General features: G+C 43.6%; 1 protein-coding gene across 2 annotated transcripts; it reads left to right on the top strand.

Moving 5' to 3' along the window:
- The first annotated feature begins 805 nt into the window (after positions 1 to 805).
- LOC125543983 (CBL-interacting protein kinase 8) lies at positions 806 to 18,039 on the top strand. Of its 2 annotated transcripts, XM_048707496.1 has the most exons (15): positions 806 to 1,150; positions 2,672 to 2,734; positions 2,843 to 2,914; positions 3,351 to 3,458; positions 3,542 to 3,616; positions 3,703 to 3,756; positions 7,157 to 7,282; positions 7,946 to 8,035; positions 9,789 to 9,911; positions 11,010 to 11,123; positions 15,897 to 16,013; positions 16,841 to 16,897; positions 16,991 to 17,065; positions 17,448 to 17,591; positions 17,733 to 18,039. In XM_048707496.1, the coding sequence occupies exons 1-14, from the start codon at positions 971 to 973 to the stop codon at positions 17,541 to 17,543; spliced, it is 1,350 nt and encodes a 449-aa protein (XP_048563453.1). In that variant the 5' UTR covers positions 806 to 970; the 3' UTR covers positions 17,544 to 17,591; positions 17,733 to 18,039. The 2 variants fall into 2 exon arrangements, with proteins under 2 accessions (XP_048563453.1, XP_048563454.1); XM_048707497.1 differs by lacking the exon at positions 7,157 to 7,282.
- Positions 18,040 to 18,616: the final 577 nt, after the last annotated feature.

The raw sequence follows: 18,616 nt of genomic DNA, 5'->3' as shown, positions 1-18,616 counted from the left end.
GTTCCTGCATCTTGTAGTTAACACGCATTTTCATTTTTAGTTAACAATAACAATTGTACTTAGACTGGCACAATACCAATTTGAATGACTATGTTTGCTTGTTGTTAACTGTTAGGCATGTTGCAGTTAACACATCTTTCCACTTGTTTTGCTTTACTAGCGTGCTTAAATCTGCACACTGAACCTATCTTTTGGAGATTATTTTGTCTGCCATGGATAATTTTGGTTGATGTTTAGCCTGTTATGCTTAACATGCCTCTCGATGTATCTACACAGGACAATTTTGTGAACGACTGTTGAATTCCATTGAGATTAGTTTCACCCCATGGCTTATATATACTCACTGTTTAGGATATCGGTAGCTAGTACCATATAGGCCAGGGGCTGATAAGGGACTAATCGGTGAATCAGACTTTTAACTGAATATATATGTAACCCATTTATCGTTAGGTTAATTAGGGCAATATGTAATATATCCGAGGCTACATAGCAACATGCATTGTATTTAATGTCTAAATATGCAATCCTAGACTACATAGCAACAAGGAAGAGTGTTACCTTGATTTTCTGATGATGTCTAGATATACGTAGAAGAACAGTAGCATCAACAATAACAACGCAATCTTGTTTGATTACTCAACTTAGTTAGAGGTTAGAGTTAGTTTCTACCTCATGACTAATTCTGAACTAACTCCATCCAAAGAGGTGTCTGTGAGTTTTTTTTTCAGCCACAATTGCACCCTACATACACATACCTACCCGTCCCATTTAAACCGGGCGGCACACACGGTCGCTTGCTGCGGTGCCGAATCTCATTAAATAATTCATTGAATGGCGCTGTCGAGCTGAGCACTTGAGAGCCCCCGCAGCCGCAGTACGACTCCAAAGCTGCAACTACCTTTTTGAACTCCTCGCGAGTCACCCACCGGCCAATACCGAGACCAACCTGAGAGGGAGAGGAGAGGGAGAAATGGTTGGGGGAGGAGGGGGAGGGGCGCTGCGGCGGGTGGGCAAGTACGAGGTGGGGCGGACCATCGGGGAGGGGACGTTCGCCAAGGTCAAGTTCGCGCAGAACACGGAGACAGGGGAGAGCGTCGCCATGAAGGTGCTCGATCGCTCCTCCATCCTCAAGCACAAGATGGTGGATCAGGTGAGGAGGGTTTCAGTTTTCTGCTTCGATTAGATTCCATCTCTTGGTTGGAGGTAATTAGAAAGTGGGAATCGGAATTTAGGGGTTCTTGGGGGTAATTAGAGCTAGGGAATGACAATTGAAGGGGCAGGAGACTTCAAATCTTTTGTTTGGTTGGGAGGATTGGGAATTCATAAGGGAATAGTCATGAGACTTGAGACTCCAACTCCCACCGTTTTATTAAAGGTGGAGGCGTGAGTTTGTATCCTCTATGAACGTTGTTTGTCTTGCCGCGGTTGCTTTAGCAAAACATTTTATATATATATAAAGCAGGGCGAAAGCATATTTCGGTAAGTTGGAAGGGAATTGTTTTAGTAAGTCAATCTTAACCATTCATCATAACTTACATTAACTTCCCTTGTCTGGTCCCTGGTCAATTCAACCAAAAAAGAGAATACAGTTTCTCCTCAAATTCTCGTACATAATTCCTATCACGTGCCAAACAGAGGATTGGGAATAAAATGACTCATTCCATGTCTAGTCTCAGTACAACTCCCTACTCTAAACTCCCATTCCCCTTCCCAAATATTGCCAAACATGCTGTAAGATAAAGGCACCCGTTTGATTGGAGGGAATATGAGTTTAGGAGGGATTGGGTGTTGAAGTTTAGAGTTCAACTCCCTCGATTTTATTAACAGGGGAGGGGGTGAGAATTTATTTACACAGAACATTCCGTCCCTTCATCATAACTTATATTGCCATCTCTCGGCTAAGTCCCCATGAATTCCCCCTAACCAAACGAGGGAATAAACACCTCTCTTAAATTCCCACGTGTAATACTCATCCAATACCAAACAAGGGACTAGGAATAAAATAAAACTTCCCATGTCTAATCTCATCACAACTCCCCCACCCCCCTCTAAATTCCCATTCCCAGTCCCGACCCGAAAGTTACCAAGCACGCTAGGGAATGGGAATTTAGGGGTTATGAGATATAAAGTCACCAGTTTGGTTGGAGGGAATGGGAATTCACGAAGAATTGGGCGTGGGAGTTCTGTTTTGTCTGGATTGGGTTTGTTGGCCAACAATTTGGTGCTCTCTGCCTCTGTCGTTCCTTCCAAATGCTCTTGGAGTGAATGACTCGTGGGCACATCTATTTTGACTTTTAATCCGCAATCAGTAGTTTCTACGAATTGGTTGGTGTTTGCCTTGCTAGAAAGCGGTGGACGGAGGAGATGTTCAATCTGACCATAGCCGGTCCTTATATTCTCTGGCTGAGGAGTTCCTTCCCGATTTGTCAAGGGTTTGAGGCATTTCATTTAACCCTTTTCCTGGTAAACTTCGATGCATTTTTGGTTTGCTCATCTATTTTCATATTTTGGTGTCCACGTGCATGGAAACATTTCTCCCCACCTTTTTATTGTAATGGTCCTAAGTTTGTGATTATGAGGAGGAAAACAGTATTAGCTGCATAAGTTAATTGAATGAGCACCATTTATTTTATGAGGGTGAGATTTAATCTCACATGATTATTGTATGCAGATCAAGAGAGAGATATCCATAATGAAGCTTGTGAGGCATCCCAATGTGGTCAGATTACATGAGGTACGATATCTGCTTCTTTCTGATAGCTGTTTGAATTGTTGATCTTTTTTTCCGTTGTATTTCTTTGAGTACCAGCAGGATCATTACGTGCTATTCTGTTATGTGCAGGTTTTGGCGAGCCGAAAGAAGATATTTATAATCTTGGAGTTCATCACTGGTGGTGAACTATTTGACAAAATTGTAAGACCCCACTCTTCTCAGTGATACTTCTCATTGTCACTTTGTCAGTCTTGACTTCAAATCGACCTATGAAAATTGAACTAACTCTTAGGTTTGTTGCTTGGATTTCTCTGGCTCGGTCCTTCTGGGATGTACAAACATGATTTTTGAAACTTCATTCTATTGTTTCTGAGCATTTTGCTTAAGTAAGAAGTATGTGTAGAAAGGGGTGAAATACCTTGAATTATTAAACACTAGCAAGACGACACATTTTCCCCCTAGGTTGTCCACGTTTTGGGTATTTGCTAGAATGCATGTGGTTATATGCTGCTCATGATGATGGTTACTTCTGTTACTTAAATTTGAATCGGGTCACTTAGTGTCTTCACTTCATCTATTTGCTAAGATTGTTGATGTGAATGGGAACCTAACGGCTCTATAAAACAACAATTTTCAGATTCGTCATGGGAGACTCAGTGAAGCGGATGCACGTAAATACTTTCAGCAGCTTATTGATGGTGTTGATTTTTGCCACAGCAAAGGAGTCTACCATCGAGATCTAAAGGTGGTCATTGAAAGTGAAAAATGAGGTGTTCTGTAGTTCAGAATTTGTGGGCCTGTTGGACTTATTCTGCATGTTGTATGCAGCCTGAAAATCTTCTCCTTGATTCCCAAGGAAATCTTAAAATTTCAGACTTTGGACTCAGTGCATGGCCTGCACAGGTGTATACCTTTCTGAAGTTCTGTAGATGCATAATGCATTACTCATTTTAGTTCGATTCTTGACTTGCTTAGTTGGTCACATGCAGGGAGCTGCCCTTCTACGTACTACCTGTGGAACCCCAAACTATGTTGCCCCAGAGGTACTTCATCTGACTAACATGGTTTGAGTTCTTCTAGTTAGACATCACTAAACCTGTCCACTGCAAGAAAGCAGTGGATTTAAGATTTACCTTTACTACTACTACCTCTACCGAAATATAAGGCATTTTTAGTAAATTTTGTTGGTTTGGATATCAAATCCTACTAGGTACTTGGTGAAGTCCCTTTATCATGGATTTGCTGTCTTTCTTTCAAGCTTTGAGTCTGAATGCATTGAAAGTTAGAAATATATGTACTCCTGGGAGTATGTACTCCCACATTCAAATATACCTCTTAAACAAATGTATTATACCTCTTTATCATTCTGAATATACCTCAATACAAGTTTCACGAAAAAATATCGTCGAAGCCCTTAATTTATGCAGTATACTGTTTTTATGTATAAAAATGCAGTTTACGTGTAAAAAAATATAAAATATGTGGTCTCAAATGTAACTTTTCATGGAACTCACTCTGGGGTATCTAGTACTCCCTCTGTAAACTAATATAAGAGTGTTTAGATCACTAAAGTAGTGATCTAAACGCTCTTATATTAGTGTACGAAGGGAGTAATTATCAATGAATTACACCCAAAATGACAGAGGTATAACAACTTCATCTATGTGGTATATAAGGAGGGGGAGCACACACACACCCACGCACAATTGCGCGCGTGCACACACTAAGCTCCGCCAGTAGTTAGTCCTGGTCTCCTGGAGGCCGCCTGCCCCTTCTCTAGCCCATGAATCTGCCTCCGCTTGGATGGTGTCGAGCAGCGAAGTGATGTTGGGCCTCTCACCATTGAAGACATCGGCGTTTCTCTGCTTTACCGAAAAAGGCTTTCGCCCCGCTTTATATATAAAGCAACAACTAACCACAATCTGATACAAACACACGCCACCTCAACTCACGCACAACACCCAAGGCTGGGTACATAGGCGCTAGGCGCAGCAACACCACACCCAGCCACTACAAGAGCTACCAGGGTCCTCCACCGCGAACATGCCACCGCGAGGAGACGAAGCTGCAGACGATGAACCGTGAGCTCCAAGGCGGCGCCTTCAGGAAGGTTACAACACCAGAGTGCCGCCACCGCTCGAACCGAGGGTCAGGGTTTCCCCTAGAGGAACACGACGGGCAATGAGGACCGTGGTGACGCCTTCAAGAAGGGGACGAACTCGCCGCCGCCGGCCTGCCCGAAGACAACGGGTTTTCACCCCGGCCCACGCTCACTGCCCTCGGCATAGGTACGGAAGCCGCACCACCACCACCGATCGTCATCCCCGGCCACCATGCCGCCCACACGACCATGGCCACCGGGCAACACCTGAGCCACGGCCTCCGCCCACGAGCACCGGGCTTCCACCACCAGAGACGCCGCCCTGGCATCCAAGACCATCCCACCTCCTTCCACACGGACCATCGAAGCTGCCGCCAGAAAGGCGGGCCCTTTGGGCAAGAATGGGACCCAACCGGTCGGAACAGGACAGGGGGAAGCCACCGGCGGCTGTCGGGCACGCCGCAGCCACCTCGCCATTTCTTGAACCGGGGCTAGGCCACCATCGCCACCCCTGGCAACAGCAAGACCTGGAGGCACCCTTGCCAACCCCCCCGGAGCGCCCCTGCCACCGTGGCCAGCCAAAGACGAAGAGCGTCGAGCCACCGTGCTCCACCCTCCGGGCCCGCCTCCAACCGCAGCTCCAAGCACCCCAAGCATCAGGTAGGGGGGGGGGCAACCGCCGCTACTGCACGGGCAGCCCAACCAGCTGACATGGCTCTGGTCGAGGCGGCCGCCCGCAGCCCAGCCTCCCGAGGCCCACACCGCTGAGACGCCAGATCTGGCCGAGCCGCCTCCAAAGACGCAACCGCCGTCCCCGACCACCATTACACGCCACCATCTCCCACCTCCACCAGGCAGGAAGGCCCCGACAAAGGTGGCCGCCCGCAGACAGCGCCGCCACAGGGCTAGATCCGACCGAGGCACCACATCCAAACCCCAGGCACGGCCACCTCGTCGCAGCCCACCGCGCCACCCGCAGAGCCGCCGCCGCGCTGCGTCCCGCGCTCCCCAATGCCCTGATCCGACCGTGCTGGCCCGCGCCAGCCGCACAAGGGGGTGAGAATCCCCGCCGCCGCCGGCGCCTGCCGGGCTTCGCTCGGGCACGCCCTCTGGCGGCGGCGGGAGAGGGGAGGGGAGGTGGAGAGGCGGCCGACGGCTAGGGTTCCTCCCCTGCCGCCCGCGGGGGCGCTAGAGGAGGGGGGGGGGTGAGAACTTTGCCAGCTAGCTCATTTCTCTGCTCTCAAACCCACCATGCTGTCAACATTGTCAATGAGGATAAGCCCTTCCTTAGCAACGGTGAAATGGGGTCAATGGCCGACTACCCCACCAGTCAATGAAATTGTCTTCAAAACAACCAACATGAGATGATTGTTATATTTTAATTTAGTGTTCCATTGTCCAATTTTGAAGTTTGAACTTGTACCATTGCACAGTTATCTAGTTATACTTAAGTTGACTCACAAATGATTGGGTTGCTAATCTTTTAGAAACATGCAACTAGTACCTATCGTGGCGGCATGCATGCGGCATCCTTTGTGACAAGGTCACACAAAAGCTAAAAGGTAAGTTCTATAGGACGATGATCAGACCTGTGATGCTATTTGGAGCTGAGTGTTGGCCTACTAAGAGACCACACATCCAACAAATGAGTGTCACTGAGATGCGCATGCTAAGGTGGATGTGCGGCCGTACAATAAGGGGCCGAATTAGGAATGAGGGAATATGTAATAAGGTAGGGGTGGCACCGATTGAAGAGAAGCTTGTTCAACACCGACCAAGGTAGTTTGGACATATCCAACGGAGGCTTGCAGAAGCACCAGTGAATAGCTGTATTTCTAAAGAGTAGCGAAAATACTAGAAGGGGTAGGGGGGGGGGACCAAAGTTGACTTTGGACGAGGCGGTGACAAGAGACTTAAAGGTTTGGTGTACCCAGGGATTTGGCTCTTGATAGGACTTTCTCTCTTCTCTTTTGGGTTCTCATAGGTTTCTGTTCGGTTTGTACACCAAATTTCCAAATTTATCCACAGGGGGGGGGGGGGGGGGGACAACTAAACAACTAGGGTGATCAGAGTGGCTGGAAGATTACTAGGAAGTTTCGCCGAGGAGGAGCTTACCTTTGCACATGTTTCACTTGGAAAGGGGGGGCCGGGTGATGTCCCCGCCTACCCCAACTTGCTTGGGACAAAAGGCTTTGTTGTAGCTATTGTTCTTATAGCTATCTGTTATTTTCTTTGTATAAATTAATTGTTCTTATTCTTTGTCAGGTATAGCTACTGATGCATTTACCTGCCAAATATTGTGTTAACTGTGATGCAGAATTCTAATTTATCTTATGAAACAGGTTCTTAGTCATAAAGGATATGATGGAGCACTTGCTGATACATGGTCATGTGGAGTTATTCTATATGTCCTGTTGGCAGGTTATCTTCCCTTCGATGAAGTAGATTTGACTACCCTTTATGGGAAGGTTTGTTTCTTATAAGCTCATGACCACTTTACTAGAAGTCAACCTCCCTCCTCGCGGTATCTGAACATAGGTCGTTCTGAGATCCGTGTGGTCAACCATTTGAAACTTTGTTGTTATCATATGCAAAGTTACACTAGTATTTGACATATAAGAGTAATGTCATTTGGTTTGTCTTGCAAGTTATGTGATCCAGCCACCACAAAATAACCAAACATACTAGGTGTGTATATATTGATTAGTCGATGTAAGTACTATATGTGTTAGTAGTCAAGCATCATAGAATTTGGTAATATAATGACCTAGCGACCATAGCGATTCTTATACTTTGTTAATTTGTTAGCTGCAAGGGAAATATAACATTTGTAGTCTAGTAGAGATTCTATAAACTTGTATTCAGAGCTTTTTCTATTACCTGTGGGGGCCTGTGGCAGAGTTGTATGTAGATATTTATTACTCCCTCCGTCCCAAAATAAGTGTCGTTGATTTGGTACAACTTTGTGTCCAATCAGCGACACTTATTTTGGGACGGAGGGAGTACACGATTTGTGCACTAATTGGTCAATGGCATATGTGTTCTTGGTGGCGAGAACAGTTATTTTCTTAGACACGGCGTTTTTATGGAAAGTGTATTTTCTGTATATTAGTCTGTTTTTCCTAATGCAGATTGAGAGCGCAGAATATTCATTCCCAGCCGTGTTTCCAAGTGGTGCTAAGTCACTGATACGCAGAATTCTGGATCCTAGCCCAGATACAGTAAGTGAAGTTCTACAATTATTTAGTCTAACATTGTATTGATTTCGTAAATGGTTTATATTTTGCTTTAAAGTTTTGTTAGCAATTGACAGCATCTCATATTTTTTAGATAATGGAAGCTTTACCCCCATCCTCTGCATGTTCAGATGCATACAACCCAACTTATTACATCCTTTATTGCAAAGTCACCAAACAAAGGTCTTTCCAACAAAAGGGAAAAAACCAAAAACCAACAAAGTACTATAAAAAACATGCCAAAGAAGATCACTCTGAATACCAACAAACCTGTCATCGACAACATCTCATATTTATCTCATCTCTTTTTTTCAAGAAAATGCAAAAGCTTTGTGTTTTGATGCATTGTTATCAAGAATTTGTACAAGCCCAAAGAAGGGCACACCCGGTTTACAACACGGCGCCCCTAGCCGCTAGACACCACCTCATCCGGTAACAAAGCCGCAAGACCCTTCGGGGCCCTCCATCGCCCATTGTCTGGGTTCTGATTTGATCGCGCCGAGGAGGTAAGGCAAGCTGAGTTGATCACTATCAAAGATGATGGCGTTGCGATGCTTCAAGATGCACCATGTCACCAACGTGATGACCGAAGAAGTGCTCTTACATGTGGAGGTCTGGACAGAATGACATGTTTGATGCTACCAGTCCACGAATCCGCCCAGCTTATCGGAATGGCACACCGTCGAGTGCAGTCAAGCGCCTCGTGCCACACCGTGCGTGCGAAGGAGCATCCGGTGAGGATATGGGCCATCATTTCCTCCAATTGATCACAGAGCACGCAACGTAGCGCGTGTTGCAGGCCTCGACGTGCCTGGTGCTTGGCTGTCCAGCACGTGAGCCACGTGAAGAACTTGACCCTTGGGGAGCCAAGACTTATAGTTCAGCTTCCAGGAGCTCGAACCAACCGTTCCCTGAAACAGGATGTCGTCACAGCTCTTGGACGCATACTAGGAGTCCTGGGTCTAGTGTTATACAGGGCAAACCATAGGGGTGGCCCAATCTTCATGATCTGGAGGTGGATTCAAGGATGAAGATGAAGAACAAGAGGGAAACAAGGGGAAATCACAAGAGGAACACACAAACAGGCAAAGTCAATACAAGAGGTGCCTCTTTGAGCCACCAAGTACTCATCTCATAAGCCAAAGTCAATACTAGAGGTGAACCATCGGCAAGCCAAAAAACTGGCGCAGGATTCAGTCGCCAGCGCCTCTCCAATATTTTGGCCACGAATACAACGTAGAGAGCTGAAGGGCCTTGGGAGAGCCAAATTTTTGGAGCTTATCCAAACAGAAACGATCGTTCTGGTCAATGCCAATTTTTTGGTCGGGCAGCCCCTGGCTCTGATCCAGACGGGTCCTTAGTTAAATGTACTACCATTTACTGACATAACCCGTCGTTCATTTTGTAAGGTTAGGATTTTACTTGGTGAATGGCATAATCCTGGCTGTGTGACACTGGTCATGGTCAGTTGATCGGTTTAAGGCATCTGTTTGAAAACAAACTGGCTGGGTTCACATGTCACCTTGACTTTGTTAATTCATACCTCCCGTTAGTTTCCTTCTGCAAAAGAAATTATTTATTGTATGTTGAAGTAGCTGCTATGAGCTGTACAGAACAACAAATATAATTCAGTGAATATTAGTTATGATATCCCTAACATGCAAGGACGTTCCATATGTGTGTAGTTACTATCTTTGTTAGTGTATTCTTGACTTACTATGTTTCTGAATTGGAACAGCGAATCAGGATAAAAGAGATCAGAAAGGATGAATGGTTTAAGAAAAATTATGAACCTGCCAGGGAAGTAGAAAATGAAGAAGTAAATCTCGATGATGTTAATGCAGCTTTTGATGATCCTGAGGTATATAATTCTATTCACCATATTCCTAGAATTCATTTGGAAGGAAGGCATCGCATGTATATTTGTATAATACAGTGCTCAGCACTTGGTTTCAGCTATATCCCTCGCAAAATTAGAACACTGACGTGACATTAAGGCTTAAGGAATAAGGACAATTTATGGCCTCCACCCTCCAATCCTTACTCGTAGAAATATGTTGTGGTGTTATGGATATGTAAACTACATTTTGCTTTCCTCACCAGTGATTTGTACGAGTTCTTTTCTCTCAGTACTTAGTACCCATGTACTAAAAAAAACTTACCCATTGTACTTCCACATATTCACTGTATTCGATACTTTAGTTTCTTTGGTATTTGTTCTTTCGCAATTATCGAGATATAAGCCAAAAACAGACCACAGATTTCCCTCTCTTTGACCTAACAGGCACATATTGACCTTCAGCTTGGGATTGCTTATCGAAAGACTTATTTTAAGCCAAATGGAGCAAGCCGACTTACACACATGTTGCCTTGCTCATTCTTAGATCGGTAAATATAAGCTAGCCTGAAAACCCTTAAAATCTACATGATGCACATACATATTGCCATGCCCATGCTTTTGATAAGTATTAGGTAACCTATTAATTTATGGATATGTTTTTGTCATGGAAACTGTCAGGGTTTACACCTGTATTTATTTGTCTTGGATTAGTAAGTGTTAGAGATGTATACATTTTCTGTATATTAGCTGTGTAGTATCCCCGTTGTATAAGGGGTTTCATGCATATTTACCACACATGTATGTGTAAGTATACTGGCATATGGCCTCACGGAAGTGCCAGTTGCCTTCATAACATGGTATCAAGGGCTGACATTTATATTTCCATAAAAGAAAATGTTTCCTTGATCTCTTCTCAATCGATCAAATATCCTGTTAGTCATAACACTTGATGATTTATGAAACTATGTTCCATTAATGTTTTGAGCAAATGAATTTAATCCAACATCTAGCAACCATTCATATAGTACATAAAAATTAGCCAATATGTTAAATTAACTCTGGTGTACTTTGTACTTGCAGTTCTTGTAATTTTTCTTGTCTTCATATTTGTCATTTTAGGAGGACAATGAACATACTTTTGACGATGAAGCAGGCCCTTTGACGCTCAATGCATTCGATCTAATTATTCTATCTCAAGGGTTGAACCTTTCAGCCCTATTTGATCGCCGACAGGTATTATGCAAGCCACTTGTGATGCCGAATGTTTTCACGAAGAAATCATCTGAATTGCCAAATGCACTTTATTTTAACAATATTAAAAGTGAGTAATACGTGAAGAGTGAAACTTGGTTTGTTCTTGAGATGTTGAGTGAATATTTGATCTACTGTTGTACTCCCTCTGTCCCAAAATATAAGAACGTTTTTGACACTATACTAGTGTTAAAAACGTTCTTATATTTTGGGACGGAGGGAGTAATTTGTAATAGTTTAAACCTCCCTATATTCTATGCATAGTACAATTTATAACCCATTTGGTTGAAATTACCTTTAACTATAAGGAAAAGTGTTAGTCCATCCATTTGATGAATAACAGGTATGAGTTTAATATTCGCTTGAAGTTATAGGTCTCCCAGACTCTCACTCTAGGACTGGCTGTTATTCCAACGGAATATTGGCTCTATGACACCGACATATCACAGGTTTAAAAAAAACACAACAAAATTTGTAGGCTCACTTCTTCCCATTTTGCATCCAAATTCTCCAAAGTTAAGTTTTTACTATCCGCTAATTCATACTAACGGAGGTCCCACCCCGTCATCAGTCCTGTGTTGCCTATGCTTGCGCCCTAAAACGGTTGCACCGCCTCTTCCCATGTCGCCATCTTCTAACCTCTACAGACCTTAGGAACAGTGTATTCTTCTCATAGCTAGACCCCATGCTTTCTTGTCCACTGCACCGCCACAGCCACCACAGTCGGCTCACTGAGCTACCATTGCACACACCTCCTCCTTGTCATCTGCGTAGCCTACAGCTCTCACCCAACTGCGCCGCTGGCGACTGTCGTCACAAGACTATGTGATGCCCCCCCCCCCCCCCCCCCCCCCCCCCCCCCCCCCCCCCCCCCCCCCCCCCCCCCCCAAATCCTAGCTGCCGTCCCCGATTTTACCAGGAGTCCAATGTATGGCTGTGGTATTGCATGAACAAAAGGTGTTCACTATCATTTTGGTTTTTGCCAGCAGAGAAAAAAGTTTCTCCCAAGACTCAAAATGCACAATCCTCGTCGTTCTCCCAGTCTCTCTATCTTTATGAAAACTTCCCTATCTCAGATTGAAAATAAGATCATGAGAAACGAAACCAAGCCATAGCAGCAGCACAACCATGGATCCAAGCAAACGAGTCAAGCAGCCTGGCGCTGGAGTTCCAAGCATGAAGCAGCAGCTGTCCTCCGTGCCGTGTCTCCCCTCCATGACCATGAGGTGAGCAGTGGACAGAAACTGGCAGCAGGAATGGCATGGATTGAAGGCCTGCTGCTCAGCGATAGGATAGCAGGACTTGATGATTCAATCTAGGATAAATTTCAGTGCAAACCAGTTTAACAAAATTGGATAAGTTTTTTTTTCATTTCCAGTACTCAATTTTTGGAGAAAGAGAATAACAGGAAAGATGGTAGCAGAATCCGAAGGAATCTAAAAGAAAGAACAGAAGTTGCTGTCAGGGCCTCCCCTTAAGTTTTTTCTCTCAAGAAATGTGTTAGAACCGAACATCACAAGTTTTTGATGGTATTAAAGTGTACAAATAAATTTCCAGGTTTTTTCTAAATCTGTTTGTTTTGGTGTGACAGAAATTTCATATTCCCATTCATTAAATTCATGAAAAAATAGAAGAAAAATCTCCAAATTGACATCAAGAAAGAGCAATAGAAACCATAGCATATGATGATATTTTTTCTGTCAGGTTGGTCAAAAATTGTATGCTCCTGCCAGTATAATTCATTATCACAAGGTCCCATAATCTGAATTATGATAATTAATGTGCAATGTAATGTGTAGAACAGGGTGAAAGTGACACAGTCATAATAACTATATGCTGTGAAATTCAAACCTGTCTATATTTTACAGACCATAGTAGTGTTTGCAATGTTATACTACAAAAAAAGAAAGGCAAGAAAAAATTGTCCAAATAAAGGAAACTAAGAGTACCAATAGTATTGAGCACACTTGTTCATATCTATTGAAGTTTTGATAGTCGAACTAATGAAGCTGTTGAAGCTGTTGCCGTCCAAGTAGAGATAGTTCCTATATGCAGCGAGTCCTGGAAATTCATATGGAAGAGTTGGGCACCGCCCCGGGTACGCTTCTTCCACTGGCTCGCCGACCAGGACTGGTGCTGGACCGCCGACCGCTTGGCACGCCGTGGGCTGCAGCACCGTGACCCTTGCCTCCTGTGCTGCCAGGACCCCGAGACGATGGACCATCTGCTCCTTCAATGCCCCTTCTCCAGGCAAGTTTGGCATGACATCATCGCTTGGCTAAGCATGCCATGCACGCCACCACTCTATGGACCTTCCCTCCTGGACTGGTGGCACACTGCCAGGCAAGGGACGCCGCAGTCCATGCGCAAAGGCCTGGTCTCCATGGCCTTGCTATCCCCCAGGATGATCTGGAAACACCGCAACAGTTGCGTCTTTGAGGGCGCCCTGCCTTCGGCGCAAGACCTCGTTGTGAAGATCAAGGAAGAGGCGTCGCTCTGGGCCAAGGCGGGAGCTGCTGGCCTTCGCGACATCATCCCCCAGACTTGGGACGTGCACTGATTACCCATCTATCATCATCAGTTCTGTACCTCCTAGGAGGATTGTAACAAGATATCATCAAGATACACCAGGACGAATTCATTTGTATAAGGGTTGAAGATGAAGTTCATGCGAGAGAACGTTGGAGGAGCATTGACAAGGCCGAAAGACATGACAGTATATTCATAAGAACTAAAGCTTGTTCTAAATGCTGTCTTGGGAATATCTTGTTCACGAATGCGAATCTGATGATAACCCATACGGAGCTCAAGCTTGGAGAATACTTTAGCACCTTTAAGTTGCTCGAATAACTCATTGATGTTGGGAAGAGGATACTTGTTCTTGATTGTCTTCTTGTTCAATGGCCGGTAGTCGACGCAAAGTCGGTCCGTGCCATCCTTCTTCTGGACAAAAAGAACCCCACAACCCCACGAAGATGAACCCGGTCTGATCAAACCCAGACGCTCTTGTTCATTGAGCTGTTTCTTCAATTCCTTCAGCTCCTTTGGTCCAAGCTTGTATGGACGCTTGCAAACGGGTTCAGTACCAGGCTCAAGATCGATAACGAATTCAACTGGCCGGTGAGGAGACATTCCAGGAAGCTCTTTTGGAAAGACGTCTTGGTACTCACAAACGACTGGAATCTGAGAGATTGCGTCTAGCTCGCCCTTCTCATTCAGAGAAAATAATCGAATAGTTTCATCTCGAGCAGCATAGATAATCACATCATCAAAAGAGTGTGTCAATTGAATCTCCCTGGCAACACAATCAAGTTGAGCCTTGTGCTTAGAAAGCCAGTCCATCCCGAGAATTAGATCAATATCAGAGTCGCCAAGAACCATTGGAGAAGATAGAAATTTATAGTTGCCCATCTTGAGAAACATCCAGAGCCATCATTTTGGTATTCATGAACAAACCCGGAGAGGAAACCGCTATCGGCTTAGGCAGATCGACAATATGCAAATTGTGCATGGATGCAAAAGGTCTTGATATAAATGAAATAGATGCACCAGTATTAAATAAGACTTATGCAGGAATATCATTGACTGGAAGATTGCCCATGATCACTTCTGAAGAATCCTCTGATTGAGCTGCATTCATCATGTTCATCCTTGCAGACTTGAGATTATGCTTGACCACCGCACTGCTTGAAGACCTCATAGGAGGAGGCGGAAGGCGCCTTTGGTTGAAGCACTTGTTCGCATAGTGACCTTTCTGCTGAGACTTGTTGCAAGTAACTTCCGAGAGCGGACGATGATAAGGAGCACTTGACCTTGGAGCTTGAGTCTGAGACTTGTTCTGATAGCCTGGGTTGGGTGGGTGGGAAGATCCATGGCCACCTTTGTTCTTCTGCTGGTAGGGCCGACGAAATGGAGGAGGAAGCCAGAACTTCTGTTGCTTAGCTGCCACTTGTGGGGAAGAAGAAGACTGAACTGCATCCCTGATTCTCTTCTTAGAAGTCTCACATTTGAGCTGAGCACCTTTTTGCTTGAGGGTCATGTTATAGAATTGATCAAACCTAGTAGGCTCAAGAAGCACGAGAGCTAACTGCAGATCCTCTCTGATACCAACTTGTAACGCCCACGATGTGGCTATAGCTCCCACGTGTCGAGGCACGACTTAGAGGCATAACCGCATAGTGGTTTTGTCGCAAGAAGGGTCATCTTCACAACATCCCATGTAATGAACAAGAAAGGGATAAATAGAGTTGGCTTACAATCGCCACGTCACACAATATTCAAATAAGTCATACATCATCAGAGTACACTCAATAGTCCGACTACGGACAAACAAATGAAAGAAGATAAACCCAACTGCTAATCCCCGATCGTCCCAACTGGGCACCACTACTGATCATCAGGAAAAGACACGTAGTAACGACCAAGGTCCTCGTCGAACTCCCACTTGAGTTTGGTAGCATCACCTGCATTGGTATCATCGGCACCTGCAACTGTTTTGGAAGTATCCGTGAGTCTCTAAACCCTATCTTTTCAATACAAAGAAATGCAAAAATCTTTTTGCGTTTTCTCGAGAAATTTTTTTCCTATATGCAGTTCAGATATAAATTTTGTTGTATGTTTGGACAATACTCTTATGATTTCGAGAAATCTGGTCTGGTATAATCATTGTTGACATGCCCATGGTTCTGATATTTGGGTAGTTATAGATCTACGAACATTTGTCAGACCTAATAATTGTTTCTGTTTGCTCTGCAGGACTATGGCAAGCTTCAAAATAGGTTTTTATCACGCAAACCAGCAAATGTTATATTGTCAAGTATGGAGGTTGTTGCTCAATCCATGGGGTTTAAGACACATATTCGCAATTATAAGGTAAGGTTTGCTGTCCAGTCTGTTCTATCATGCATATTAGCAACCTTCTGACTTGAGATCTTAACAGACAACTGGGTTTTCTATTCATTTTAATGGTTAGCATATACTTTCCCTCGTATCAACTATAAGGCGTATCTTGTGTGCCCACTTGAAACTTTGACCATAAATTCTGCCTACTTACTGGTTACAAAATCTTAATGACAACATGTGCTTTCGAATACAAATCCAATGGTATCAATTTATATAAACTAGCCCTCACATTTTCTAGTACTTACTCCCTCTGTATCAAAATATAAGAGGTTTTTTGATACTGTCATAGTGTCAAAAACGCTTATATTTTGATATGGAGGGAGTATTAGTGAAAGCATTAATTTGGACAGTCAAAACATGCCCTATAGTGTGAAATGGGGAGCAACTTATTTTTCTCAATATGAGTAAACAGACTTGCATTGTTCAAAATACCGGCCGATAAATCAGTTAACTAGCCGATTAATCCCCGCTCGGTGGGTCACCGATTAACCGGTTTATCGGCCGATTAACTGGCCGGCTCGTCTATTAATCCCTTGCTCGCCAGCCAACCAAGCAGTTACCAGCTAATGATTTCCTGAACATTGCAGACTTGGATCTTTTTTATTTCATTACGATTATTTATATTAATCTGATAATATTATGCACTCTATTTGTTCCCAAATAACATACTGAAGGTCTTAATTTTTTTTCTTTCTGGATTTGCATTTAACATGTACTCCTGTATTGCTAATGAGTTTCGATTACTGTTGTGACATGTTTTTATCGCTTATAAGTAGTTTCACTATTAATATGTACAGATGAGGGTGGAAGGTCCAAATGCGAACAAGACTAGCCATCTCACAATTATGCTTCAAGTGAGTCTTGCCCTATGCAGTCATTTATATCTCTTGTTCTAGCTGTATAGTTTTCTCATCCTTTTACTTCATCTGATTTTGCTCTGGTTTTAGATTTTTGAAGTTGCCCCATCAATCTTTATGGTGGAACTAGAGAGATCTGCTGGAGAAACTTCAGAGTATAATAAGGTCAAGACATATTATTCTTTTTTGCAACTGGCACACCTTATATTATTACTTTCTGTATGAGGCAACTTTCTAGTCTAGAATAAAAGATGAAGATCCTAATGAGCAGTTGTTAAGAAGGACGTTGACTAAAATATACTTCCTCCGTTCCAAATTACTCGTTGCAGAAATGGATGTATCTAGAACTAAAATACATCTAGATACATCCATACCTGCGACAAGTAATTCGGAACGGAGGGAGTACATAGTGATGTTTGTAGTAGCCAGATGTAGCTGCTTATTTGTCATATTATCTTTCGGAAAATTGTAAATCTGCTAAACGCAATTTGCTGTTGGTTTTGCTGGGCACGCACAACTAACCATGGAATTGTTTTTATTGTTGCAGTTCGTAAACAACTACTGCTCCAAATTAGATGATATCATCTGGAAAGTTTCTGCTGAGAAGGGAAAATCTAGGACATCCCGGCTATCGAAGCGCTAACTTATGCACCTATTACAATTTAACTGTAACCATGTGGGTTTGCTGCAGGTATTGCGTATTGCTGTTTCGTTTGGATTACGTACATCACGTGCTTGGCTAATGAGTGTACTAGTGCAGTTTATCATAATTGATCTATGATCTTTTAGTTATATACTACCCTGACCTAAAACGTCTTATATTTGTTTACAGAGGGAGGGGGAGATTGTGTTTAGTGCCATGATTGTATACTACGACTAGTCGAGTCTGCTTGTACAAAGAGGTCCATCTAGTAGTTCCGACATGTCAGTTTTCATGTACAGAAATGTGTCAAACAAACTGTACTTCACTTGTCTCCGGGTTTGTTCGGGGAGTTTTTTTTTTTTTTTGAAAACTCAGGTTTTATTCATTTGTGATAAGTAGTACATCGTTGTGAGGATCGTTGCAATTTCATTTAAAGGCTTCTCAAACTAATCGGAAGTCAAAGAAAATTTAGCTAGTCTAGCAAGCTCATGAGCTACTTTGTTTGCTTTCCTATTACATTGCTCAAATTTAGCAATAACGAAATCACAGCATAATGATAACAATCATCGAAGATTGCTGCTGCCGTGCCCGCCGACTGTCCTCCATCATTCATAGTTTTAATCACCTTCATATTATCCAAATTTATAACAAGGCGATTGCATCCCACCCTTTGCGTTAGTGTTAGACCGAATTTGAGAGCTAAAGCTTCCGCCATCACACATCCGCGCAAAAATTTATTCTCTGATTCCCTCCAGCAATAAACCTACCTTTGTCGTCTCGAAGGATCGCTCCCATGGAACCCCTAAGATCATGATCAAAAGAAACATCAACATTAAATTTAACAAAACCTCAAGGAGGACAAGATCAGACCACCTTCTTCATCAACACCTTGGGGGATGATGCATTAACAAATTTTTTGGTAAGAGCAGTGGTCTTCATCGACGCCTTGGGGGATGATGCATTAACAAATTTTTTGGTAAGAGCAAGAATCCCCATTAAGATCTGAGTTACATTTTGAGTTTTCTCATGGTGTACCAGTTTCCGTCTTTTCCACCATAGATACCATACTGAAA

This window comes from Triticum urartu, chromosome 3, assembly GCF_003073215.2.
Source record: "Triticum urartu cultivar G1812 chromosome 3, Tu2.1, whole genome shotgun sequence".
NCBI lineage: Eukaryota > Viridiplantae > Streptophyta > Magnoliopsida > Poales > Poaceae > Triticum > Triticum urartu.
The sequence above is the reverse complement of the archived record's forward strand: the minus strand, read 5'-3'. Positions and strand labels throughout refer to the sequence as shown.